At 55.0% G+C, this 26,553-nt stretch overlaps 2 protein-coding genes across 4 annotated transcripts in view; one reads left to right on the forward strand and one right to left on the reverse strand.

The window, feature by feature from the left end:
* Positions 1–7,897, forward strand: part of KLHDC3 (kelch domain containing 3) — an 11,282-nt gene extending 3,385 nt beyond the window's left edge. Inside the window, exons 5-15 of one of the 2 annotated variants that reach the window (XM_060162936.1) lie at positions 31–102; positions 212–425; positions 504–590; positions 737–845; positions 973–1,046; positions 5,705–5,852; positions 5,984–6,050; positions 6,130–6,234; positions 6,524–6,598; positions 6,707–6,824; positions 7,263–7,897. In XM_060162936.1, coding sequence (XP_060018919.1) covers positions 31–102; positions 212–425; positions 504–590; positions 737–845; positions 973–1,046; positions 5,705–5,852; positions 5,984–6,050; positions 6,130–6,234; positions 6,524–6,598; positions 6,707–6,824; positions 7,263–7,399 — 1,206 coding nt within the window. In that variant the 3' untranslated portion in view covers positions 7,400–7,897. Of the gene's footprint in view, positions 1–30; positions 103–211; positions 426–503; positions 591–736; positions 846–972; positions 1,047–1,169; positions 1,249–2,375; positions 2,587–5,704; positions 5,853–5,983; positions 6,051–6,129; positions 6,235–6,523; positions 6,599–6,706; positions 6,825–7,262 lie in introns of those variants that run through there. The other variant, XM_060162935.1, reaches the window with a different exon arrangement.
* A 4,012-nt stretch (positions 7,898–11,909) lies between these two features.
* Positions 11,910–26,344, reverse strand: CUL7 (cullin 7). Of its 2 annotated transcripts, XM_060162941.1 has the most exons (26): positions 26,052–26,319; positions 24,622–25,209; positions 24,037–24,188; positions 23,399–23,896; positions 22,725–22,863; positions 22,431–22,627; positions 21,931–22,159; positions 20,920–21,157; positions 20,728–20,833; positions 19,494–19,721; positions 19,127–19,217; positions 18,852–19,023; positions 18,572–18,677; positions 18,179–18,274; positions 17,869–18,044; positions 17,603–17,736; positions 17,081–17,263; positions 16,716–16,822; positions 16,433–16,615; positions 14,670–14,830; positions 14,290–14,506; positions 13,887–14,175; positions 13,065–13,210; positions 12,822–12,948; positions 12,527–12,732; positions 11,910–12,301 (listed from the first exon to the last, which is right to left on the reverse strand). In XM_060162941.1, the coding sequence occupies exons 2-26, from the start codon at positions 25,199–25,201 to the stop codon at positions 11,978–11,980; spliced, it is 5,085 nt and encodes a 1,694-aa protein (XP_060018924.1). In that variant the 5' UTR covers positions 25,202–25,209; positions 26,052–26,319; the 3' UTR covers positions 11,910–11,977. The 2 variants fall into 2 exon arrangements, with proteins under 2 accessions (XP_060018924.1, XP_060018925.1); XM_060162942.1 differs by lacking the exons at positions 11,910–12,301; positions 12,527–12,732; positions 12,822–12,948 and having other exon boundaries at positions 13,070–13,210; positions 13,887–14,030; positions 26,052–26,344.
* Positions 26,345–26,553: the final 209 nt, after the last annotated feature.

Consider the following 26,553-nt stretch of genomic DNA (forward strand, 5'->3'; position numbering starts at 1 on the left):
TTCCTTCACTTCCTTTCTCTTCCTTGTCAGGCGGACTGCTTTTCCAATGACATTCACAAGCTGGACACCAGCACCATGACATGGACCCTGATCTGTACAAAGGTTGGCCCTTCTTGCTCTCTCCCAGATCCCCACCCTCAATTTAAGGAACCATAGGGAGCTCAAACAGTGAAAGCTGACCCCTCCCCCTCCCATCTCTGCTCCTGCCCAGGGCAACCCTGCACGCTGGAGGGACTTCCACTCGGCCACAATGCTGGGCAGTCACATGTATGTCTTTGGGGGCCGTGCAGACCGTTTTGGGCCATTCCATTCCAACAATGAGATTTACTGCAACCGCATCCGTGTCTTTGACACGAGGACTGAGGCCTGGCTGGACTGTCCACCCACCCCAGTGCTGCCTGAGGGGCGCCGGAGCCACTCAGCCTGTGAGTGTCTGTTAGGTCCCTGCCGAGTCCCCGTCCCCCCATTGCCCCTACATTCTTGACATTCCTCTCCCCTTCCAGTTGGCTACAATGGGGAGCTGTACATTTTTGGTGGCTATAATGCAAGGCTGAACCGGCACTTCCATGACCTCTGGAAGTTTAACCCTGGTAAAGAGCACTGCCTTTAAGGGAGGAACAGGGAGCAATTGAGGGGGCGTGGAAAAGAAAAGAATAATCCTGAGTGGGTGAGGGGCGGGAGTGGAGAGGATATCTGGGCTAGCAGGTGTTGAACCTCCATTTAAACTTCTCTTTAGTGTCGTTTACCTGGAAAAAGATTGAACCGAAGGGGAAGGGGCCATGTCCCCGCCGGCGCCAGTGCTGCTGTATTGTTGGTGACAAGATTGTCCTCTTTGGGGGTACCAGGTTAGGAGGAGAGAGGGGAGGGCTCCAGGAAGGGCCTAAGCCTGTGACTAACATGGGAGACATTTGAGCAAGAGGGTCTCGTGGGTAGTCTTCGCTCCTTCCTTCATCTCTCTTTTGATCCCTATAGTCCGTCTCCTGAGGAAGGCCTGGGAGATGAATTTGACCTCATAGATCATTCTGACTTACACATTTTGGACTTTAGTAAGTACACTTATTCCCTAAATGCATTTGCCCTCAGGGTCCCTGTCTTTGGGTGGTGATATCCAGGACTGGACCCTTTCCTCGGCTTTGACCATCTCCCTCTCCCCCACTCCTCCTTTAAAGGCCCTAGTCTGAAGACTCTGTGCAAACTGGCTGTGATTCAGTATAACCTGGACCAGTCCTGTTTGCCCCATGACATCAGGTACAGTGAATGGTTGGAAAGGAGGGACTGGTTGAGGGTGAGTGGGCAGCACAGGCGCGTGACCTGATTGGCTTGGTCTCAGTGTGCAGGAGAGAGATTTTGTTCTGTAGTGTACTTGTGGAGAGGGAGCTAGAAGGAAATATAAAACTGTCAGCTGGGTAAGTTTTATGGAAAAAATGTCCAGTTTTCAAACCAAGCTCTCAGGCATCACTTCCTAATTCCTGAGCTTATACAGTTATTTTTGTTAATATGCTGAGAAAATTTGATTAAATCTTAGACCCTAGCTGTGGAGAAAAAAACAAGTTTAGGAGCCTCTGGATCACATTAATTCCAGAATTAAGGGAGGTCCTTCCTAGCTCCTTCCCTTATGAATTCCATTCTTAGGTCTAAATCAAGCACTGAAAGTTATCTTGTGTATAATTGTGCCCTTCTGGGTCATTCTGCGACACTTTCCTCTCCTTGATTCAGTTCAGCTTAATCCTTACTTGCTGAGGGTCTGTGTGTTCAGTATTTGGTGATAGAGTATACAAGGCTGAACAGATGGATCCCAGGCTGGCCCAAGATGAACACATGTGCAAGTGCCTAGTACCAAGTAGAGTAGAGCCTTGGCATAAGGAGGTACTTCGTAGAATGACAGTTGTCAAAAAGAGGGGAATTTAATTTTAATATGGTGGGATGGCTGGGGAAGGCCTCAGGGAGGATAGGAGAGCTGAATCAGGGCCTTAAAAGGATGGGAGTTGAGAGCAAAAACTGACATTCCTGGTGGGGGGGAGGGGCATCCTGGTTGGATCTGAGCAGAGGAGGAAAGGTAGGTTGGGAAGTTTATTGAGATAATATATACACAAATGTTTTTCTCCAGGTGTTGGGCACAAGAATATCAATATGTAAACATAAACAGGAAGTCCACATGAGCTTGCAGGTGGACTAGTGGGTGGTAGTGGGTTTGGTGGTGGGTGGAGACCTGATTGTTAACCCTCATAGGGCTGTAAGGAAGAGGTGGCCGTGGGTGGTTGAGCTTTAGGAAGTTGAAGGCACTGGTGTGTTCATTGCTTTGTTTGAGCAATTCTGGACTTGGGGGCGGAGGCTCCCCCTTCTGTCCTTTCTGCCTGTCATTTTTGGCCTTCCAGGTGGGAGCTGAATGCCATGACCACCAACAGCAATATCAGTCGCCCCATTGTCTCCTCCCATGGGTAGGAGGAAGTTTCTGCCGCCTCCCTTCCTGAGCCTGCTGGTGTCTTCACTGCCCTTGCCCATCTCTCCCCCGCCTGCCCCTTTGGACCCTGGACTTGGTATACCTCCACATGGAGTTGTTGGACTAGAGGTGTTTTCTGTGCTGTGAACTTAGTGGGGAGCTGCAGGGGGGAGGGCTAGGTCCCTTCCTCCTTGGGCCGAGGGCCCCGTCCCCTTGGTGCTCTGTCCCATTCACCTCCCTCCAACTGCTCCTGGGCCTCTGCTCTGCCCCAGGTCAGCCATGCTCTGCTGGGAAGCGAAGGGAATGGGGAGGAGGGAGAAGCAAGCAGTGTCAGCCTCAGGAGCTTCCCCTCCCCACCCCTCTTTCCACCTCTTCCCGCTGCTTGAGCCCTGAGCATTGATTGGGAGCTGAGAGGAGTTGCAGCTGTTGGCATGAAATCTCCTTCTCCCTGACCTGGGGAGGGGAGGACCAGCAGATAATCCTACCGTTCCTTGAGCTGTTGCTGTACCCTGACGCTCTCAGCCAGCTCACATTTTATAAAAATGAATTGAAAGTCTCCAAACGTGTGCTCTCTTTTGTGTGGAATAGGCAGGGGACGGCAGGAGTTTGCAGTGGGGCCAGGGTGCTGAGGTTCTGGCTTCTCAGCCAAGAGCATTAGGAAACCAAATACCGCCACGGACTGGCCGGAGTTTCTCTTCGGCGCGGGGTGCAGCGCCAAGCGACAAAAGGGAGGGGGCAACGTTATTTACGGTGGGCGCCCTTTTCCGCCCAGCGGAGCGCACCAGCGGCCCGCCCGGCGCTGGACGGGATCTGCTCTATTGTCACCAAGCCTCGCGGACTCGGCCTGCCGGAGATGCCGGAAGGAGTGGGGCGGGGCGGCCGCCGCCGGAGCGGAAGTAGCGCCATTTGTCTTCGGCGCGCTGCGAGAGCGGATGCTGGCTGCAAACTCCCGGGAATGGGCGGCCTCCGGGTCTCCTCGGGGGTCTCGGGACGGCGGGGGCCTGGGGCCCGGGGACCTGCAGAAGGGTGAGGGGACGGCGCCGGGCCGAGGGGCAGCCGTGGAGGCGGGGTGAGGGGCCAGTGGCACCGCGTGTGGTGCGGGCTCGGAGCCTGGAGACGCCGTGACCGTGAGACTTAAGTTCTCTGAAAGATGCGAACACCGGGAGCTCCCCCCCAACGCACTGGAAAGTGGGGAGTGAGAGAGAATGCTTCCTGGATTAGAACATCCTGAGCAGTTTTTTAAAGGGCGAAGAGGGTTTTTCGCAGGGGAGGAAACGTTATGTTCAAAAGCAGAGTCAGGAAGGGGGATGGATTGTTGGAGAAGGCTTAGTAGGTGAGGATTCAACAAATTTTGCCAACATTGTTGAGCATCTGTTGTGTGCAGGCACAGTTCTAGATGCTGGAGATACAGTAGTAGATAAAGCAGCAGAACACTGTCCTCATGAAGGTTACCTTTTAGGGGTTAAAAAAAACCAAGCAAATTAATAGAAGACAATAAAACACGGAATTGCAGATTTTTAAAGGGTAAATTTTTTGAAAAAGGTGATAAGAGCTTTGAAGAGAACGCAGGGGAGGGGTTACAGTTTTATGTAATCACAGAAGGCCTCACTGGGTAGGTGACATTTGAGAAACCGTTTGAAGGAGGTGAGGGAGCAAGCAGTACAACTGGAGGAAGTGTTCCAAGCAAAGTCCTGTGCAAAGGAACTGAGGTGGGAGCATACCTTCCTGCTTAGGAACTGCTTGGAGGCCAGTTGACTGGAGAGGAGTAGGAAGGAGGAGATGGTAGGAGATGAGATTAGAGCCAAAACCCGGGCTAGGTCACATGGGGTCTTCAGGCTATTACAAAGCCTAGAGCTTTTCTTCTGAGCAAGATGGAAGCCATTGGGGAGTTTTGAGTTCTGGAGTGACATAACGTGTAGGATATGTATGTAGAAATGAGGTGGGAGTGATAAGATCAGATTTGCCTTTTTCTTTTTTTTTTTGGAAAGAGAAAGTTATTTTATTAAAGAACTTAAAGTGAAAACTTCAGGTCTGAAGTAGTTTCCTTTTTTTTTTTTTTTTTTTTTTTTTTTTGCGGTACGCGGGCCTCTCACTGCTGCGCCCTCTCCCATTGCAGAGCACAGGCTCCGGACGCGCAGGCTCAGCGGCCATGGCTCACGGGCCCAGCCGCTCCGCGGCATGTGGGATCCTCCCGGACCGGGGCACGAACCCATGTCCCCTGCATCGGCAGGCGGACTCTCAACCACTGTGCCACCAGGGAAGCCCAGTTTCCTTTTTTAAAAAAATTTTTATTGGAGTATGGTTGATTTACAATGTGTTAGTTTCAGGTGTACAGCAAAGTGAATCAGTTATACATATATCCACTCTTATTTTTTAATTTTATATTATTTTTGGCTGTGTTGGGTCTTCGTTGCTGTACGTGGGCTTTTCTCTAGTTGCGGTGAGTGGGGGCTACTCTTCGTTGTGGTGCGCGGGCTTCTCATTGCGGTGGCTTCTGTTGTCGCGGAGCACGGGCTCCAGGCGTGGGCTTCAGTAGTTATGGCACACGGACTTAGTTGCTCCGCAGCATGTGGGATCTTCCCAGACCAGGATCAAACCCGTGTTCCCTGCATTGGCAGGCGGATTCTTAACCACTGTGCCACCAGGGAAGTCCTATCCACTTTTTTAGATTCTTTTCCCATATAGGTCATTATAGAGTATTGAGTAGAGTTCCCTGTGCTACAGTAGGTCCTTATTAGTTGTCTGTTTTATATATATCAATAGTAGTGTGTATATGTCAATCCCAATCTCCCAATTTACCCCCTCCCCAGGTTTTGCTTTTCAGATGCCTCTCCCAGGCTGAAGCGGGGAGCATAGCTTTGAGAGGAGTGAGACTGGAGGTTGGGAGAGCAGTGAGGAGGCTAGAGTACTGATTGAGGTGAGAGGTGCTGAGCGTATCCTGAACCAGAATAATGGCGATGGTAGCTGAGCAAGGGAGACAGAGGTCCTTATGGGGAAACCTGTGAAGGAGTGATTTAAAAGAGCCTTACATATACACCTTCTTTAGCAAGGTGAGGCCCCAGGTACCTGGAACCGATGGGGAGTTAGGTGTCAGTGTAGCGCCGTTACAAGCTGTGCTGCCCAGGACCTGCAGTGATTGGTCTGAAGGGGATGTTGGAAAGGATCAGTTACCTATGAAGAATGAAGATGGGGTGGCACCTTTGCAGCAGTGGCAGATGCTGAGCTGAGTTGCGGTTCCCTCCCACCCCCACCTACCTTTCACAGGCACATCTCACATGTCATTTGAGGAGCTGTTAGAATTGCAGAGCCAAGTGGGGACTAAGACGTACAAACAATTGGTAACTGGAAACAGCACTAAGAAGCAAAGTTCCAGACCACCTGTCCAAAAAGCATGTGTTGCAGATAAACACAGGTGAGGAGCAAGGCCTGCCCCAGGAGTTGGAGGATAGGTGGGACCTTGAGTAGGTGTCTGCTTTCTTGGGTGGCAGGTGGGAGGCCTTTGACAAGACTGGAGTTCCCTTGACCTGTTTAATTTCTCCATAGGCCTCTGGAAATGTCAGCCAAGGTCCGGGTGCCATTTCTGCGTCAAGTTGTTCCTGTCAGTAAGAAGGTGAGGAGGAGCCAGTAAGCTCTTTCTCAGTGAAAGGAGACTGAACAGTTCTTTTATATTCTCTCTGTTCGCTCCAAAGGTAGCCCGGGACCCCCGCTTTGACGATCTGTCAGGGGAATATAATCCTGAGGTGTTTGATAAAACGTATCAATTCCTAAATGACATCCGAGCCAGAGAGAAAGATGTGAGTAACGTGAGATTGGTCTGTGGGGATTCCGAGTGGTGAGACTAGAGCACAGGTCAGAGAGTCGGGCAGAGGGGAGCAGGGCGTGTCAATTTACTAGCTGTGTGATCATTGACAAGTTAGTTAACCTCTTTTTGCTTCAGTTTCCTTATCACAGAAAGATAATTCCTATCTCGTAGTGTTTATGTGAGTTAACAACATATGCGAACCTCTTAGAATAATGCTTGGCACAGAGTTTCACCTAACATTTACAGAATGCTAACTGTCATACTCATTTTCCAACGTGGAGCTTGTGAAAAAGCAGCTGAAGAAGCGCCGTTCAGGGGAGGAGCGTGAGAAACTGCAGCAGCTGCTTCAGCAAATGGTGAGTAAGTCAGAATACGGGGGAGGAAGGTGAGAGCAGGTCGAGGCAGGAGGTGATTCACAGTCCCCGCTATTCACGTGTCTCACCGATCTCATCTTTGCTCCTCAGGAGCAGCAAGAAATGGCACAGCAGGAACGGAAGCGGCAGCAGGAGCTGCACCTGGCCCTGAAGCAGGAGCGGCGGGCTCAGGCCCAGCAGGGCCATCGGCCATACTTCCTGAAGAAATGTGAGTGGGACACAGCTATGACAGGCTAGTTACAGGAACAGGGGTTGGGTGGCCATAGAGGCAGGATACTGCGTTAGGGGTCCATGAGCTCCCTAAGGGAGGCATGAAGGCTGGATCCCATGGTAAGTTGGAGGAAAGTAGAAATAGTAGGGAGTTGTTGTTTGTAACCATTCTTGTATCCCTAATGACCATGGGCAGGGAGTATTGTTTTTATCTCTGTCCCACCCCCACATATGTGGGTAGGGCACAGAGAAGGAGCTCGTAGTTGGTTGAATTGAGAAGGAGCAGATTCATAGAAGTCAGCTTGCTTACACACACCGGTGAACTCCAGATGAGTCACATATCACTGCATAGTGGTTGAGAATTACTGACCTGGGGAAGGGGAAAGAAGCGAGCTTCCTCCTTTGCTTACCGGCTTTCTTTCTCCTTGTCCTCTAGCTGAGCAGCGCCAGTTGGTCCTAGCTGAGAAGTTCAAGGAGCTGAAACGAAGCAAGAAGCTAGAGAGCTTCTTGAGTCGAAAGAGGCGCCGAAATGCAGGCAAGGACAGAAGACATCTCCCTTTGAGCAAAGAGTAGTAAGGAGCTGTCCTCAGCTCTGCCACTGTCCCAGTGAGAAATGCATCTGTGGGGACACATTTGGGCTTGGCCCGTTCTACTCTTTCCCATTCAAGGGCAAGGGTGACAGCTGCCTGGGAGCCCAACTGGCTCAGAGATGACTAGAAGGCTCTTGGACTGCCTGAGGGCTGGACAAGAGCAGCTCAGCCTTCTGCCATTCCACACTTCTTCTGCTTGGATCTGGGTCATCATGTCCTCAAGTCCTCCCGTTCTTGCCTTAAAATAATGATTCTGGCATAGAAGGAAAAGGACTGGTGAGTGACATTGAGGCCAGTTGAAGGCCACAGAGTCTGTGAGTGGCTCCCAGGACTGGGACTTTATATGTAGGAGCCAGTTCATGAACACTCGTGTCACTCATCTTTTTATTCTGCTTCTTTTGTGGGTGGCCTAGAGTTACCATTTCAGGGGCCACGTGTTGGGTGGGCAATAAATCTAATGCTCCTACAAAGTGGGAAGTCAGATCAGAGACCCTTCCTATTTAAACTGAACAGATGACACGATCATTCAAAGACGGAACCAATCCCACAACTCACCTACTTAGCTTTGGTCTTGGATGCAGGGGAGGTAGAAGGTGGGGACAAAAATATGATAATATGTAAGCACAGCTGGCTCTCAGTACTGTTTGGGTGGAGAATTCATATTGCCTGTGTGGACTGGAAAATCCTCGAGCTGACAATTCAGTTTAAAGTGATCTCAGGTTGATAGTGCCTTCAGGCACCTGGCAGAAGCAAATGCATTCCTCTCTTGAGGATTGTACTTTAAACCCAGGCCTCAAGGAATTCCTTCAGATAAAATTTCAAGGAATCTAAGCTTACAGTGAAAACAAAGCAAACGAGGAAAAAAAAAACCCATAAGCAAGAGTCATTAGGAACAACAGGCAAGAGAATCAGACCAGCAAAGACTGAGATGTTAGAAGTATAAAATACAAAATATAAAATGTCTTACTTACGTTTAAAGAAAAGCTATGCCTGATGAAAAAAAATATCAAAAAGGACCAGATTGATAAAAAAAAAATTTTAATGAAAAATATATTTGAAAAATATATATTTGAAGTTAGAAACTTTATGGTTAAGCTGCAGATTAGACACACCTAGAAGGAGAATGAACTGGAAGTAGATGTGAAGTTACACAGATGGAGCCCAGGGATAGAGAGAAATGGAAACTGAGGAAAAGAGGTTAAACAACACGGAGGATAGAGTGAGGAGATGTGAGACAAATCAGAGTTCCAGAAGCAGAGAGTATGTTAAAGGGGATGAGAATTATAATTGATAATTTATAAACCCTAAGAATCAGGAACACCAGTTAATCACAGACGGTGGGGTTGGGGACCTAGGTAAATCACAAAAACTACAGAACATTAGAAAGATTAACATCTAAAAAGCAGCTATAGGGAATTCCCTGGCAGTCCAATGTTTAGGACCCAGCTTCCACTGCAGGGGGCCCCCTGGTCGGGGAACTAAAATTCTGTGTGCTGTGTGGCACAGCCAAAAAAATAATAATTTAAAAAATAAAAAGCAGCTGTAAGGGAAAGGAAGAGGTAGAATTAGAAGCTAAGACATCTGTTATTGCTTGATGCTTCTGGGATGGGGGAAAAGATGTAGTTCGGATGACAGAAATGCATAAAGTGCGCTTCTCCCAGTGATTGTTAGATGAGGGCTCTAGCTACCAGGATAGTTCGCCTGTCCCAGGGGGAGTGAGGGAGCCAGTGCTACAGGGTCCCCAGTGTCACGTGTGTCAATCCTAGTTTAAAGCCAAAAGACCGATTCTGGCTGATAAAAGCAGAAATACACTATTGAACTACTGGGCTCACAGAAACACTAAGAAGGCTGGAGAGAAGCTCCAAAAAAGGAGTGGGGGATAAAGTCAGAGCAGTTAAAAGCACTGTAAGCCCTACCTGGGAACGAGTGTCGACGTGAAGATGTCAGTGCCGACACCAGAGGTGCCCCACTTCCCCCTGCTCTGCGCTAGACTGAGGCATTCCTGGCAGAGGCATCGAGTCACCTGGCTGCAAAGGTGATGCTGGGAAAGCCAAGTGTCTGGTCTTTCATATGGTGGGAGGTGGGCTCTATCTTCTCCCTAGGTTTGTGGTAGGGAGTTTCTAAGCACAAGAAGGGGGTTCAGGTGAAGGACAGTCAAGAAACCGTAATGTATGTCCACCACACGGCTGTATTGGTCCCCGAGCCTCCAAACTGCTACTTTTCCCCTTCAACGAGGAGCCAGAGGAGATGGAGAGCCCTGAGCTGCAGCTGTGGGTTGGTCTGGTTGGTTTTGGTTTTTATTGTTAACAGCTTTGTTGAGATATCATTCACATACCATACAGTGTATCCATTTAAAGTGTACAATTCAGTGGTTTTTAGTATATTCACAGAATTGTGTGACCATCACCACAATTTTGTAACATTTGTGACACCCCAAAAAGAAACCCCGTACCTTCTAGCAGTCACTCCTCAGTTCTTCCCAATCCCCCCAACTCTAGGCAACCACTAAACCACATTCCGTCTCTAGATTTGCCGATTTGGGGACATTTCACATAAATGGGATCATTATGTGGTCCTTGGTGTGCAAACCAGCTAAAGGGATATAAGGAATTGAGGCTGTGAGGATGGTCTCACAAGGGGATCAGGGAAGCAAACTTCCATCCCGAGTCAGCCAGGAAGTGTTTGCCCTGTAGAGATGGAAAGGCCTGAGGGCAGGGAAGGAGGCTCAGATCTTTACTGGTGTGGGTGAGAGAAGGGCAATCGGAACTGCTCACCTGGGTGGGTGGATTTGGGTACCAGATCAGGCAGATCAGAGTCGAAGTGGGGTTAGACTGTGTGGAGGACAGTGGGCAATGTAGGAGCAGGACTGCGGACAGGAATGTGCAGGGTTTTGGCGTCATGGCTGGTGGGCTCTTTAAGGACTGTTGGAGGTTTGTCCATTGCAGATGAGCAGGTGGGTACCCTGTGGGAGACTTTGTGACTGAGTGGGACAAATAAGGGGTTGAGCAAACGCCGTGGATGAGACTAGTGGCCTGGAGCTCAGCCCACACCAGAGCCCGTGGGACAGCAGCAGTATAGGAGGTGGCAGTGGGAGAAAGTCCCACCTGGTCCCCGCATGTGGTGCATGCTGGCCTGGCTACTAGAGCCCGGGGGCTCTCTGGGTTTCTGTGGGAAAGGATAGGCTCATAAAGAGCATGAGAACCCAGAGAAGCAAAAGGCGCTGGCCCCACAGAGCTGGCTCAAAAAGGAGGACATGGCCTGGGCCAGTGAAAGAGAGACAGGCCATGATCTCTGGCACAAAGGTGGAGGAGCAACCAAGTGACAAGGTGCAGCAACTCCAGTGTGCCCACTGCTGCCCCAGCCTGCTGCTGCCTCAGAATAGCACGGACCAACAGGGCGGCTCTGCTGTGAGAACCACCAGTGGCACCACAGGGCCACCACACTGCAAAGCAAGCAGGGGCTCTCTGTGTCCACACTTTGCTTTGTTGCCTCATCCTGAGCATCCTGACTCCCAAGCCCTGGCTGTTTTTTCCCTTACAGATTTTATTCCAAATGTCAGTCCTGGGTGGCACCCAGTTCCCTCCGGCCGATGTGCCCTCTCCCACCACCTGACTCTTCTGTAGCTTTCTCCTAGTCACCTAGTCGTGGATTCAGGACGCCTGGGTCACTCCTTCCCTCCTGCGCTAAGGGCCCTGCCCAGACACAGAGCTCCACCCCTGGCACCGGGTCCCCTAGCCCGACCTACCCTGCCTCAGTGTGGGTGGGGCCAGGGGGGCCAATCAGCAGCACAGAGCAACAGGCCTGCCTCTGGAGCTAGCTGGGGTGCAGCTCTGCACAGCCAGAGGGGGGCAGAGGCAGGGGAGTAGAGAGGGGCAAAGAGGAGGAGCCCGTGGGAGTTGCAGATCCTTCTAGGTCAGCTTCTAACCCAGACCCTAGAGCGTCCGTGGGGAACACATTAGGGTCCTGGGTGCTTGTAGTGGCCGCAAGGGTCCTTTACCTCACCGTCCCCTTGTCAGCCTTACCTCGGGACGGCGCCATGCACCACACTGCTGAGTGTGGTGGCCAGAAGAGGGACTTGGTGGCAAAGCCTTCACCATGTCAAAGGCTCCCACACGTGAGTCCCACAGTGACAGTCCCATTCCACAAACAAGTGAAATGGAGCCCTGCTGGATGGTCTGCCGAAGTTGCAAGCCATCCAGCGTGTGGCAAGGTGGGCTTGAATCTCCACCCTGCCAAGGTGAAAGCACTTCTGACCACGTACCCTCCGAGAAGACCCATCCCCGGAGTCCACTTTATCCCCTGGCCAGGAGGGGGATGCTCAGTCACACCCAACTCCCTCTACCCTCCTCCCCAGCCTGCCATCCTCACCCGAAGAGAGACTCCTCATGAGTCTCTCCTCATGAGACTGCCTCAGAGCGGAGGGCTCTTCTTCCCTTCCAGCCAGGAAAGCCCCTGTCCCTGTCAGCTCCCTCGCAGTCACCACACAGGCCAAGTAATCAAACTGCTGCATTTTATTCTGTAGAAAGCGCCGCCCTACATAACCCTGAGCCCGTCTCCAGGGCTACCGGAAGGTAGAGAAGCTCTGGGTGCTCGTGCAGGAGGCATAGGGCACGCCCCGGGAGCGAATCTGCAGGGTGTGGAAGGTGAGGGGTGGGTTTGGGCCCGAGGAGCCGGGGTTCAGGGACTCGGTGTGCGGCTCCATCACAGTCACGGGGACTGCGTAGGACAGCATCTGGGGCCGGTCATCCTGGCGTCTCAGTGTGCCCTTGCCCAGGAGGTGCAAGACACAGGAGAGGACATCAGCACTGCTGCAGGTGGACCCCCTGCCAAGGCTGCTAACCAAGCCCCTGGGAGGACACGGGCCCTTCTGCCAAGCTTCCAGCACCTGGTATGGAGCGGGGAGGAGAAACGATACGTCAGCCGCCCAGCTTACCGTACCTCTAGCTCCCAGCCCCGGGACAGCGAGGCCAAGAGGGGCACCCCAACCCCACTCCTCACCCACTAGAGGCTCTACAGTGAGCCAGGGACTTCAGATGTGGATCCATCTCCTCCTGTGGACTGCCCCCTGCTCCCGGCAAAGCCTCCTCACCCAACGCCCACCCCCGCCTACCCGGCAGACAAGCTGGTCAACGTGCAGGCCCTCGTCCCCGTGGGCCTTGAGGATTCGGACAATGAGGCAGTTGAGAAGGTTCCGTCTCTTCTCCAAGTTCCGGCCCTCTTCGTCCTCAGCTTTCAGGTATGTCTGAGCTGGGATGAGCCACACGTTGCCCCTCCGAGGCCTGGGTTCCTCGCTACCATCTCGAATCTTGAGCACCCCTGAAATAAGCGCTGGTCACTTGGTGGGGGGGGCCTCGAGGAGGCTGGCCCCAGCTCAGGGCAGAGGCCCCGGGGCCCTAAGTACAGACCTCCTGGGGCATCTTTTGTCTCGTGAAGGTCCAGGGGGCCCCTTGAAGAGGTAAGAGGCCCAACTGCCTGATTCAGCATGTCTGGAGACAGCCCCGAGCGCGCCAGCAGACTCTCCACGGAGACGGCCTTAGGAAGAGAAGGGAAGCGTCAGGGCCTCCCCAGGAGGTGGAGCAGAGAGGGTGGAGGGAAAGAAAAGGAAGGACAGGTGGGAGAGAGCAGGGAGGCGTGAGGGGCTGGGCCACCTTCAGCTCATTGAGATGCAGCAGCAGCCACATCTGCACGGTGGACACATGCAGCGTCTGGTCCCCAAACTGCAGCTCAGCCCGGCCCAGCCATGTCCACTGCAGTCGCCTCTGCGGGGCCTGCTCTAGGGCAGGGTAGCTCTGACCTGAGTGTCAGGGAGGAGGAGGGAGTCAGGGGGGCTGGTGAGGACGCACCATTGGCGGAGCTTTGTCCCCGTTAATCTCTGCAGAGTCTGGGGCCCAGTGTTTCTGGACACTGTGGTTCCTGGTCTGAGTTTCCAGAGCTCAGCCCTCTCTGTGTCTGCCTCCTGAGTAAGGGGAGCCCACCCTGTGCCAGGCAGGCTGTGATCAGTGCCTTCGAGGAGTTCCCCAATTTTTAAGGGAGACAAAACCATGAAGTGAGGAAGGACTGGGGCTCTCATCAAACTGGAAACGTCTCCCCCAGGAGTGTAGGAGCTCCCTGAGGGCAGGGTCTAAGTCTCACCCCCTTTCCTTTGTCGCTGCCCAGCCCAGGATCAGCCCCCACTGGGGAGCTTAGGTTACGATGACTGACCAGGAACGAGACACCCACCACTCTCTGGTGGGCTCAGGTGCCTCCTGCCTCCATCCTCCCCACCACCCACAAAGGGAGTCCTGGGTCTTATTTTAAAGACAGAAAAGACAACAGGCTGGGGATCTGGTGCCTGTAGCCCCACCCAGAACCTAAGCTCCTGCCCTTTTCCTCAAATCTACCCCGTGAAGGCTTCCAGCCCCAGGGGTCACCCCCAAGCCCAGGTTCTTTCCCAGTGTCCCAGCCCCCAGTTCTCTCGGCCCACTGCTCACTCTTGTTGTAGAAGTTGGAGTATCGGTTCAAGGTGCCCCTCAGGTAGGCAGGCAGGCAGGTTCTGGGGTTGAGCGTGTGGCAGATGGAGGCAGTGGGCCAGCAGCGTGGTGACAGGACGAGCACAGACACTTCTGGCATCGCCCCTTCATAGTAAAGGTCCTCGTTCTCATCCTCCTCCTCCGCTGCCTCCTCTCCCGCCCCGCCGGCCGCCGATGCTGCCCCAGCTTCCAGCTCAGCTTCCTCTCCGGTCCCTCTCTCGTGCCCCCTGCCGCTGGCCTCGTGGCTCACCTGAAGACGACGGAACACAGGGCGCCCCAAAGCCAGCGGCTCCTCTGGTCTGCCCCGTGCCTCTCTCTGTGCCTCCCACCCTCCCACTTGCTAATTCCCTTCCCCAGCGCCCACCTGTATTTTCTTCTCTGTGTCCTCCAGCTTCAGGAGCTCCTGATCAAGCCGCTGGAGCTGGTACACGTGGAACTGGCGCTGCAGCTCCTCCGAGGTGCTCAGGCTCCGCAACATCTGCTGGGGGAGGCGGTTGGGGAAGCAGGGGCCGATCTGCTCCAGCACGGCCCCCTCCAGCCAGCTCGAGCCCACGCTCAGGAGACGGTCCGCCATGTAGTGCCTGCAGCACGCACAGCCCAGGCCGAGCCTCAGTGTGGGGGCTCGGCATGGCCCCCCGGCTCCGGGACTCCAGCCTGCCGGGAACCCGGCCTCCCAGCCCCAAGGGCTGGCCCTGCCCGTCACCCTGCGTCCCCCCACCTCCCACTCCCTTGGTCCACACTCACTGGTAGTAATGCTCGAAAGTGGTGGCTATCTCCAGGCCAGAGAAGATCAGGACGGTTTCCAGGCATCGCTGCAGTTGGGCCAGCATCTCCATCCCCCGGGCCCCACCGATCCGGCTGCCCTGGATCCGCTGGTCGATGTGCCGTGCAAACTGCTCGCTTACCTGGGCAGTGGGGAGAGCACAGGAAAACTATGAAGGAGAGAACGGAGGTGGTGAGTGGGAACAGGGGGAGGGTCTGAGGAAGGAGATATGAATGGCCAGCAGGTTCATCAACTGGTCAGCGATTTTATAAAACTCTTATAAAATCATTAACAACTGCGTACATTAACAATACTAAAATGATGAAAACTGTTTTTTGTTTGTTTTTTAAAGAAGATGTTGGGGGTAGGAGTTTATTAATTAATTAATTTATTTTTGCTGTGTTGGGTCTTCGTTTCTGTGCGAGGGCTTTCTCTAGTTGTGGCAAGTGGGGGCCACTCTTCATCGCGGTGCGCAGGCCTCTCGCTATTGTGGCCTCTCTTGTTGCGGAGCACAGGCTCCAGACACGCAGGCTCAATAGTTGTGGCTCACGGGCCTAGTTGCTCTGCGGCATGTGGGATCCTCCCAGACCAGGGCTCGAACCCGTGTCCCCTGCATTAGCAGGCAGATTCTCAACCACTGTGCCACCAGGGAAGCCCTGAAAACTGTTTTTTTCACATTTAGCATGTCTAAAATCAAACAATAGTAACTCAATGCAAGGAGACACAAGCACACCTCAGAGATATGGCAGGTTTGCCACCGCAATAAAGCAAGTCACGCAAATTTTCTGGTTTCCCAGCGCATACAAAAGGATGTTTACATTATACCATAGTGTATTAAGTGTGCGATAGCATTATGCCTAAAAAACAGCGTACATACCTTAATTAAACAATACTTTATTGCTAAGAAATGCTGACCATCACCTGACAACACAGGGTTGCCACAAACCTTCAATTTGCCAAAAAATGCATTATTTGCAAAGCACAATAAAGCGAAGAGCAATAAAAGGAGGTATTCCTGTAAGTTATGTGCACAAAGATGGTCACACCACGTTGTTACAGCCATGCTTCCGGCTCCCACTTTGCTGTTCTCTGCTTACCAGGGCACTCTGCTTAACTGTGCATCTTCTCTAGGAGACTGTAAACTTTGAGGGAAGGGATTTCGTCTATCTTCAGCTCTTATCTCAGTGCCTGACACATTGTAAGTGCCTATTAAATATTTGTGGAATGACAGGAATGGTGGAGTAAATTATAGTATTGATACATCTATTGGATGGAATTTATACCAAAATTTGAAGACAAACAGCAACACTGAAAATGGCTTTTCATGTAAGGGTCAAAAGAAAACAGGATAAAGCATTTTAGCTACTTGTGAATAAACTATGTGAAATCAAGCACACAAGTAGAAGAAAGTATGCCCAGATGTATTAGGATGGTACAAAGCGCGTCATTTCTTTCTTTTACCTTCCTTTTTTTTTTTGCGGGGGGGGGGTGCTGTGGGCATGGCTTATGGGAACTTAGTTCCCCGACCAGGGATGGAACCTGGGCCCACAGCAGTGAAAGCACAGAGTCCTAACCACTGGACCACCAGGGTATTCCTGTTTTTTTGAATTTTTGATAACATGGCTCTATATTAGTATTGTACATGCTCCTTGTTGCGTGGGAATGGAAGGGTGGGCCATTCTGAGAAGGGGAAGGGAGAGTTTTGGGGGAGAGGCCCCAGGGGAGGGGCGGATGGGAGGCTTACGTGGGCAGCTCTGAGGAAAGGGAGCTTCAGCAGGGCACCAGCACAGCCGTTCTGCAGCGCCAGCAAGAAGGCTGCCCGTGGCCCAAACAGCTCGGAGCTTGACTTCTGCAGATTACTGAAGTGTTCGCAGTAGCGGGGCACAAAGTCATCATCCCGCCAGTGTGAGGTCAGAAAACTGCTGACCTGGAGGGTGGGAAGGGGCGGCAGTGTGAAGGGAAACCCAACAAATCAACGGCACGGTTCCGCCCTCCCGCCCCGCCCCGCCTCCGCCGCTCCTGCCCACCTGCTCCTCCACCACTGCCCGCCAGCAGCGGGTCAGGTTTCTCATGATGCTGCCAGGAAGCCCCCGGGTGGCCAGGGAGCTCCAGTCATGGCTTCTGTTTCTGCCCTCTGTGGAGACAGGGGAAGGGGCAGAGGCAAGGCGGTGGCAGCCCTCAGCTCCTGGGTCCCCATTCGAGGGTGAGCCTGGGGTTCTTTCCTGACATTCTGCCACCCAAAATGATGCTCCCAGGTGGGGGTGACACAAACTAGAAGATGAACAGGTTGAGCATGCAGGGAGCAGGGGGGGGGGGTGAGGAGGGACAGACACCTGTAGTTGGGGGAGGGAAGGCCCCCAACCGAGCTCCCGCCTGAGCCCCCAGCACTCACTGGGCCGAGGAGCGGCCACCACCGGAGGGGCTGCCTCGCAGGGCTCCACGTGCACCAGCAGGTGGGTGAGGCGGCGCACTCGTGAGGAGAAAGCTGCTGCGCGGCTCTGCGGGTTGTGGGCAGCCTCCCGACACTCCAGGTACTGGTCCAGCAACCAGCCCAGGGGGCTGACACCATCCTCATCTGGAGGCGGGGGAAAAACAAGCCAAGGCAGGGCATGTCTCCAGGGCAGTGGGGAAGCTGGGCTGGACAGCAGTGCCAAGAAAGAGCAGCAGGACAGAGCGATATGGCAAGGGAGGTAGCAAGGTCCCTCCTGACCATGTGGTGTCAGCTGGCAGCCGGGAGACACGGGAAAGGAGGCGGCCCCTGGGCTGTGAAGAGGGGGCTTGGGGGTACTGAATGAACGCAGGTATCCACAGGGCCAAGAGCATAACCCAGGTGGCTCTAGGCCAGAGCAAGAAGGGGCTGATAAGCAGGGCCGAGCAACGGGATAGTAAAGGGGCCAGGGGCAGGGACAGTTACCGGGGGAGGTGATGTTCTGCACCAGGGGGCTGACCAGGGCCTCCCAGCAGGTCTTGCCCAGTGCTCGGGCAGCTTCACTGTCTGGGAGGAAGCGATCGGCAAAATTCTGCTCCTGACGTAGAGCCCCGTTGAGTCTGGGGAGAAGAGTGGGGAGGAAGGTGTTGGAGGCTGGAGACCTAAGTGACTCCTTAGGCCTAAGAGTCCACCAGCCTAAGATCGCCAGCTACCCCTCTCACGCACACAGGTACACACGCACTCACACACACCTAGAGCTCAGGTGCAGGAGGCTCCTGCGGTCCTCCGCGATGTCCTGGCTCCAAGCCTGCGCCCTGACCATGTAGAAGAGGCGTGTGTGGCGACACAGCTGCTCCCGGAACACCGGCCAGAACGTGGACTTGGGGCCCAGGACCTCTAATCCCCGAATGCGCGTGTCGATGCCGCCCTGCAATGTGCAAAGGCCCATTTCCGCCGGCCCCATACTCTCCTCAGGAGGGGCTGGAGAGGTGGCCCAAGATCTGCAACGGTTACAGGCCATAGAGCCTCCTGCCCACGGCTGCCCCCCTCCCCCGGCCCCACCTGCTGGCAGCGCTTTATGCGGATCTGGATGACTGGCCAGAAGCGGTTCAGGTTCTCCAGGAGGACCACCCGGCTGGCGGAGGGCATCACGTTCACCTGGTGGCAAGGGGGTGGTAGGCAGAGAGCGCCGTCACGCGTGTGGATGGGAGTGCTGAAAGAACCCTAGTCTGCTCCTGTTGCCTGCTGTGTCCCTCCCTCCCCCAGCCCTGGGGGGGTCCTGACCGAGGGGTCCTAATGCCACCCTCACTGCTCAGGGCCTGATGCTGCCACACGGGCACAGGCATGGACTTCATCTACTATGGGGCTCAAAGCAGGGAGGAATATAGGCATTTTGGGGTCTGGGCAGGAGGGTGGATCCCTTGAGGGGTGGCCTAATGGCACAGGGGTCCCTACCGAGTTGAGTTCCGTGTTAAGGGAGGTGGCGCTGTCACCCCCGAACACCACCACCCTGGCCGGCATGTAGCTTGAGTCTTCGCCAGCCACCAGCAGAGCCAGCTGCCTGGGAGCAGGGCAGAGGGACCAATCGGAACCGGATCCAGTCGTGTTCTCACAGACACAGCCGAGGGGACTCTGGTCACCTTCAGGGGGGTGTGGGTGCTTCCCCAAGACAAACGGCAGGGAAGTCACAGGATAGCGTGGGTGTGTGTCTAGGCACAGGCGTGGAGCATGTTACCTGACGAGGACGCCCTGTTGCATGTGTAGGGTGATGTAGTGGGAGCCGGTGCTGCCGCTGGACTCCCAGTAGGTCTTGGGGTTGCGGTCCGTCAGCTTGCTGGCCCGGTGCGGGTTGGAGGACACCTCCACCTTCTCCCAGCACTTGTCCTCCTTCACCTCCACGCTGGAGCCTGCGGGCAGGTGGGAAGGGGTGGCGGTCACAGCCCTGGCAGGTGTGGAGGGAAAACACACGGAGGTGTGGGGACGCGGGGTGACGGGGGGACAGGCACGAACCCTGGCACAGGTATCTGAGGAACACGTCAAAGAAGGGGATGTTGATGGGGCGGTGCGTTCGTCTGTGGTCTTCGATCTGGCCCAGCACCATCTGCAGCCCGGACATCGGAGAGAAGGGGTGCGGGGAGGGGGCAGGAACATGGAAACGCACGTGGAGGAAAAACCCCAGCAGCAGCGGGACTAACTCCGTAACACTGGCAGAGCAGGAGCAGCTGGGAAAGCGGGGCCAGGAACAAACGCCCCCAGGTTCACTAGATTCACCTGCCTTCCAACTTCAGGAACACAGCCCCTTCCCCTGCCACTGCTTGGGTGTCATACTCTTACCCAGCTGTGAACCCAAAGGCTTCCCCCTGCCCTCCCTCCTGACCTGGATACAGCCTCCCAGGATGTTGGTGGTGAGTTTCCGGTACAGGTGCGCATGCTTTTCACACTTGAACACCATGTCTCGCAGCTCCTGAGCCAGCTCTAGCTTTCCCAGGTGCTTTTCCAGGGCTTTGGATATGGCATCTCGGGCTCCCAGCTGATTCAGCACCACGGCATAGTCCCTGCTCACCGAGGCCAGGTGGTGCAGGAAGAGGATCAGCTCCTGGAGCACCTGGGAAGGAGGCAGGGGGAGGTGAATAAAGGGGACAGACCACAAGCGTCTTCAGTAGTACTGACTACACACCTACTGTGTGCTGGGTGCCAGGGCTACTGCAGTTCACAGAGTGAGGAAGTAAAAAGACAAGGATGAGGAGACATGAGGGCTCGGTGGAATTAGAGAACCAAACAAACTGCAGTGGAAAAGCCAAGAGGTGCCCTGGACCCTGGGGGTCTTGACTACTGATTACGCTGGCAATAGGTGCAGGGGGCATCCCCGGTTGTTTCTTCTCAGGCCCAGCTGTCCCAGGAACCAGCTGTGGGGCTGTGTTATGAGATGCTCAGCCCCCAAGCACAGACACGTGACAGCAAAGAGGGGGCCGAGAGGGACCAGATGTATGTGTGGACACTCAGTAAGCCCACCACAGAGCTAAAATCTGGGTAGCCGCCAAAGGGGTGTGCTGCAGACACCCGCTGCCTCCATGACCCTAGTTCTCTGACCGCTTCCCAAGCCTTCTGTGCTCAGGAGCGCTCTGTGGCAGGGGACTCTGGGATGTGATGGTCCCCTCTGCCTCCTTCACCCCCCTTTCCTTCACAGGCCCAGCCAAACAGGAGCCACTGAGGCTCTTAATGTAATACAGATATCATCCTTTATGTAACAAAGAATATGGCAAATAAGATCCCCCATTTGGATTATATCTGCAAAATAAAATACAGGAAAGATACATAAATTAATACAAATGGTTACCGTTTGTAAGGGGCATGTGGGTGGCATTAGGAGGACAGGGACTCAGGTGGGAGTGAGAATTTTGTTTCTACCTTGTTATATTGTTTTGATTTGTGAACTGTGTGAACGTACGATCTATTTTTAAAACTACAATTCAATTTTAAAAATGAAACCCAAACCAAGAGCACAAAGGCTCCATGGTGCCCTCTTGAGCCCTGCCCAGGGGGTCTGCCTTGCCAGAAGCTGCCTGGTATCCTCCCCCTCTCAGCATCTCCTCAGGGCAGGGCAGGGGTACCTCTCGGTCAGTGTCTGGGGACCGCAGGCAGGCCATGCAGGCGTCCATGGCCTCATGCCAGGGGAGCAGCAATGCCTCGGGAAAGTCCACCAGCCGCATCAGGATTCTGGGGAGCAGGGGGCAGTAGGAGAGAGATGTGCAGCCTGCCTCAGAGACCCCTCTGCCCAGCAGCGCCCCTCACCACCCCCTCACCTCAGAACGGCCAGGTGCAGGGCCTTGTTGGCCACGGGAGTGTCAAGGCTCCGCATCAGCGCGAGGAAGGGCTGGGGCTGCCGCTGCAGTTGCAGCAGGAGTGGCTTGACCTCGCTCTCCCGGGGCCCCTCTGAGCTGAGAGCTTGCTCCAGATCCAGGAAGATTTTCCCAGCCAGACCGTAACCCTCCACCAGATGCTTCAGGGGAGTGTTGGGGCACTGAGTTGGGGCTTCTTTTGCTACAGGAAAGGGAAAGTCAGAAGAGTTGGCCATTGTTAGTGACGTGAGAGATCATAAAAGGAGAGACATTCATAACTCTCAACTCTTGTTTCCTCATTTCTCTCCCAAATATTTTACATTTCTTCCCCCTAAACGCCAGGTTTTGGGGATCTCATAGCATCTCTTAATGTACTTTTTTTTTTTTTTTTGCGGTACACAGGCCTCTCACTGTTGTGGCCTCTCCCGTCGCGGAGCACAGGCTCCGGACGCGCAGGCTCAGTGGCCATGGCTCACGGGCCTAGTCGCTTCACGGCATGTGGGATCTTCCCGGACCGGGGCACGAACCCGTGTCCCCTGCATCAGCAGGCGGACTCTCAACCAGTGCGCCACCAGGGAAGCCCTCTTAATGTACTTTTAAGACAGCTTCATGACAAACCTTTGATTTTGTATTCTTAAAATAGCAAAGGAGCTTCCTATCTGCAAATAGAAGAGCATTTCCCTATATCGGAAAGCATGCAATAATCTGTTTTTCTCTACAATAGAAAAAATTCAACGTGAGGGCTTTCAAGGCTTCAAATTTCTTGCAATGTTCTAACTTGACACTCTCCTTCATACTTTGGAGGGAGGACAATGTCTGCTTTTCCATTCACTGCTTATCTCGAAATTTCAGATTCTTCCTAAAGTGCCATCTCTTCCAGACAGGATTTGCACAAAAACCAGCACAGACGTCTCTCCCGGGCTAATGCCCTCCCAGAGGCCAGTGTGCAGAGCTGCTGTCTGTTTGGCACCCCACCTTCCACTCTGGCTGCATCTGCTGATTCCTGAGGCTGGGCCTGGGCTTCCAGCAGGGATGGGTAGGCCAGCTGCCCTGCCAGGGCCTCGAGCCCGTATTTCCTGTAGACATGGCAGTTGAGCAGGTCCCTGAGAGCGCTGTCATCGAGTCGCTGTGGCAGAGCCAGCAGCAGGTCCTGGGCCAACTCCATGGGCACGGCCAGCTCGGCCAGGATCTCGTCATCCAGAATCTGTCATTGGGGAGAAGCTCTCACTGCAGGCGGCTCTGCCGGCGCAGAGGCTCCAGAGGCACTTGCCAGGGGAAAGGAGTTCTGCATACACCTTCTCCATCCCCAGTCTCTCATGGGGGCTCCTCCCAAACAGCTCGCCAACATCTCCGAACATCCTAGACCCCTCCCCTGCAGCCCTTATGCTATCACCCTCCACTTCCCATCCCGAGTCTTCCAAATGCTCTGTCACAGTCCAGCCCTCCAACCTCTGTGTGTCTCTGGGCAGCTCTACCTCCCCATCAAGGTTCTCCTGGAGGATCTGGAGAACCTCCTGATGGTCGGGTCCATCCAGCTTCTTGATGAAGAAGAGGAGCTCCCACCACTCGGCCTGGCTCAGGTGTTCACTCTCCTCAGCGTCCTCATCCTCAGGCAGCACGCAGGGCACGGCGTAGAGCTCTGCCATGGGCTTCCACCGCCAGGAGGGCAGGGCTGTGGAAATGAGAGGGGCACAGGGACGTCACTGCCCGCCCAGCCAGACCGCCGCTCCTCTGCACAGAGCTGATCCCTGCTTCCCCTCTGGGCTCACCTACACCCACAGCTCCGCTGACCGCTGCCCCCTGGTACTCATCAGCCTCCACCACGTCTTCGATGTCTTCTTCAAAGCCCAGAATCTCCAGCATGTGCCAGTGTACCCAATAGGTGCGGCCTGTTGACTCCCACAACACCTGGGGGATATGGGAAAGAAGAGAGGGAAGGGGAAGAGAGCTCACCTAATGACTGGCTGTGGCCCGATGACGAGGACACACAGCCCTCACAGCCCTCAGGGTGACCACCTGGCCAGGTGTGGAAAAACCTCTAAAGAGCAAAACCTGTGGTATATGGAGAACACGTACACGCACACAAAGGATGCCTTCCCCAAACGGGAACAGGCTCTCTCCCCTCACCTATCCTTGGTGGCTTATGCCCCACACTTCCTCCTGGCCTTAACCACACTGTCTTCCTGAACTTGACTTTTGGGATGGTCTTGCTGTATCAGTCTTCTTCCTGGGAGTGAGTCCTCCTGACCTCAGAGTCTCCTAAAGGCAGATTTTCTCAGCCCTCCAAACAGCTCCCCTCTCAATTGCTGACCCCCTTTTACCATACCCAGCTTACTGAGGGTTTTCGCTTTGAGTGGCCCGCCAGAGGCCCCAGCTTGAAGCCCCAGCTATGCCCCACCCAAGACAGACCCCCAACGGTGGCCCGCCACCGCACTCTGCTCACCTGCACAGGGGGCACGCCACTGTTGCTCTGCCGGAACTCGCCCTCGTCCCCAGCACTGATCTCCTCGTAATCGTCCAGCATCCGCACTCGCATGCCCGGCTGCAGCGCGTCCCGCACGTACAAGGCATAGGTATTGCCACTTGCGAACTCAGAGCGAGGGCGAAACCGCCTTGACCTCCTAACGGAGGGCAGGGCCTGGGCGGGTGGGTGCCCCGGGCCTGCATCTGCCAGCTGGGGCTGGAAGATGGAACAGGAGGGCCGTGCCGAGGGTCCCTGTCTGCTCGAGGCCCAGTCCCAGCGCATGGCCTGTACCAGCTCCGAGATCAGGGTGCCCATGGCCATGCTGAACTCCAGCTCCAGCCGACCCCTCTCCCCACTCAATTCCTCGGGAGTGGAGCTCTGGGCTCCTGGTTCCACAGCACTGTCATTCAACTGATCCAGGAGGGAGGTGACGTGCAGATAGCGCTTCACCAGGGAGAAGAGCAGCCTTCCTGGGACCTGTAGGACACAATCTTTGGCCTATGTCCCCCTTGCTCCAGCTTTAGTGCCTCTTTCCACACTGTCCTCTGTGGACAGGTGCAAAGGCCTGATCCCTAGATTTTGTCCACAGCCACCTCCCAACACTCCGCACAGAATACCTGTGGCAGCTGAATGCCCTCGAAAGACATGGGATGTTCAGAGAGCGTGGCCTGTGCAAACAGTGCCAGCAGAGCACAGCGGCTGTCAAAATCCAGGTGTTTCTCAATGGCCTCCTGCTGGCTCAGTGACAGAAGGATCTGAGTCCGGGTCCCTGTAACCCACAACCCAATCAGTAACAGCTCCCTAACCTTGCCCTTCCCAGGCATCTCTCTTAGACGCTCTACTCTCTCACTCCTTCTGCTGCCACACACTAAGAATGACATGATTTGCTGATTTGCTTCAAAAGCCAAAACTTACTATCTTATCCTATCCTATTACTGTCTCATATGCAATAATCTAATAGTCTAAACTCTTCCTCTGCATAGAAGGACAGTTAACAGGAAGTTCTTGAGGATTCAGTCTCCCCTTTCTGCCGAGATGCCCACACTCACCATCCCACCTCCTTTTCTTCCAATCCTAAGACAAGGGCAACAGAATCATTTACGTACTGATGAGATCAGAGGCTTCTGTCACAGGGACCTGTGAGACGCTAAGCTGACCCAGTCCCTGTCCTGCTCCCCTTTCCTCCCCACACTGCCCCTCACCAGCATCATGGGAAGCCAGGGCTTGTATCATCCGGCCTGCGCTCCAGCGAATTTGATAGTCGGGACTACTGAGCATGTGCATGAGCAAGTCCAGGACCCTTGGGTCTTTGAAGACGCCCGTGAGGGGCTCAATGCTGGCGTAGGCGCTGAGCACATGGACAGTGTGAAGCAGAGGGGCGGGAGGAATGGTGCCCTCACATTCCTCCAGCTGCCGAAGGGCCCTCTGAATCAGAGACTTCACATCGGTTTCCATCTCCCCCAGCACAGATTTGTCCAGGGCTCCAGCCTCCCCTGCTGTCTCCTGGGAGGGCCCGATGACCTGGCCATCTTCGCCCAGCATCTTGTGGCAGTTGGCATAGATCTCGTCATTGGACATCCATAGCAGGATGTGCTCAGCCTTGCAGTCCACTTGGTTAGAACCCCCTTCCCCCTCATCCCCACGCCGGAGGATGAGCCAGCGGATCTGGTACTCAGGATGCCCATCATGGCCCACTCGCTGGCGTATCAGCTCATCAGGATAGGCGTGCAAGCCGGGCCCCAAGGGCACCCTGAATTCCCTGTAGCGGAGTTCCCCCACCATCTTGGCACCTGGCAACACAAGGAAAAGAGAATAGGCAAGCTAGAGTGAGAGGGGAGGTCAGAAAATCAAGGACACCCAGAAGTTGGGACAGCAAATGTGGCAACAGCTGTCGGGCTGGGTGGGGTAAAGCAGGGCCCAGGAGTTGCCTGCTGCATGCTGGGTGGGGCCAGGCCTACGCAGAGGAACACTGGGGTGTTTGTTCTGAAAGAACTCAAAATTTGGGGGCTAAAAGGAGGCTCCAAGGCCCTGCATGCAGCATGGAGCGAGTTGGTTTGGAGCAGAGGAAAGGGGACAGTGGAGGCAGGGCAGCCTTAGAATTAAAGTGAATCCCAGGGCCCTGGGACAGGAGCCAGCAGACCTGAGAAGGGGGTATGCGAAGCCCAGAGGGGTGGGTGTGTTTTGGGGAGCTGGGGATCGAGACCCCGAGTGACTATGGGAAGGGGTGCTAGCTCCAATGACTGAAGCATCGGAGAGTGAGTCTGCAGGGGCAAAAGACCCAGAGACCTGGTGGTGGAGTGAGGGTGCAGGGCGCGACGGGCTGGGAGAAGGGGCTGCTGGTAGGCTGGAGGCGCCCAAGATTGGAGGCGCTTAAGCAGCAAGGCCAGTGGGGGCGACGTGAGGCCCCGAACAGGGTGCACAGGAGACCCGATGGGTGAGGGGCGCGAGGCTTGTAGGACCGGGTCGAAGACAGGAGAAGCCAGGGGCGCGCGGCAAGGTGCGGGGGAGGGGGCTAGGCCAGATAAACAAGAATCCCGAAGCGCGGCGGAATCGGGGGCGCGAGGCCCGGTGGGCGAGTGGGCGGAGGAAAACCCGGACTCGGGGCGGGGGGCCGCGGCGGGGCTGTGGCCACCTCAGAAGTCGATGGGGGTCCCGGCGTGAGGCCTGTCCTTCGCCGAGCTAAGGACGCGGCGCAGACTATGGCGGCAGCGCTGGCGGAGATTTGGGCCCCGCCTGGGCCCCCCGAAGGGGTCGAGGCGTAGAGGCGGGAGGGGGCGTGTTTCCGCAGGCCAGGCGGCCGCAGGGGGCGTGGCGCGCGGGATCGAACGCCCTGGGGGCGTGGCGCCGTCAGCTCCCGGCCTCCGCGCAGGTCTGCGGCCTCCGGGGCCTGGCAGGGCGGGGCCTGTCCCCAACCAGCGGCGCCGCCCGCCTAGCTCTGGGGGCCCGTCGCCCGCCCGCCCGGAGCCGCCGCTCATTTCCGCCAGGCCCAGCGGAAAGCTAGGGGCCCTGGGAGAGCGCCGGGGCGGAGCCGCCGGTGCCACCTCGGCGACGCGCGGCACCTCCTACTCCGCCCTTTCCGTCTCCCTCCTCCTGGCACCGGAAGCGCCTTCCCCGCTTCCCAAAGTCAGAATTGG

The sequence above is a fragment of the Lagenorhynchus albirostris genome, chromosome 10, assembly GCF_949774975.1.
Source record: "Lagenorhynchus albirostris chromosome 10, mLagAlb1.1, whole genome shotgun sequence".
NCBI classification, from domain to species: domain Eukaryota; kingdom Metazoa; phylum Chordata; class Mammalia; order Artiodactyla; family Delphinidae; genus Lagenorhynchus; species Lagenorhynchus albirostris.

Bases quoted from the DNA above. Each gene is read 5' to 3' on its own strand.
- CUL7 (XM_060162941.1), bottom strand. From the start codon at position 25,201: ATGGTGGGGGAACTCCGCTACAGGGAATTCAGGGTGCCCTTGGGGCCC. The intron at 16,616-16,715 runs GTGGGCAGGAGC...CCCACCCTCCAG, and splicing joins GGGCAGTGGTGGAGGAGCAG to GTCAGCAGTTTTCTGACCTC. The intron at 14,831-16,432 runs GTAAGCCTCCCA...CCCACTGCCCAG, and splicing joins CTTTCCTCAGAGCTGCCCAC to GTAAGCGAGCAGTTTGCACG.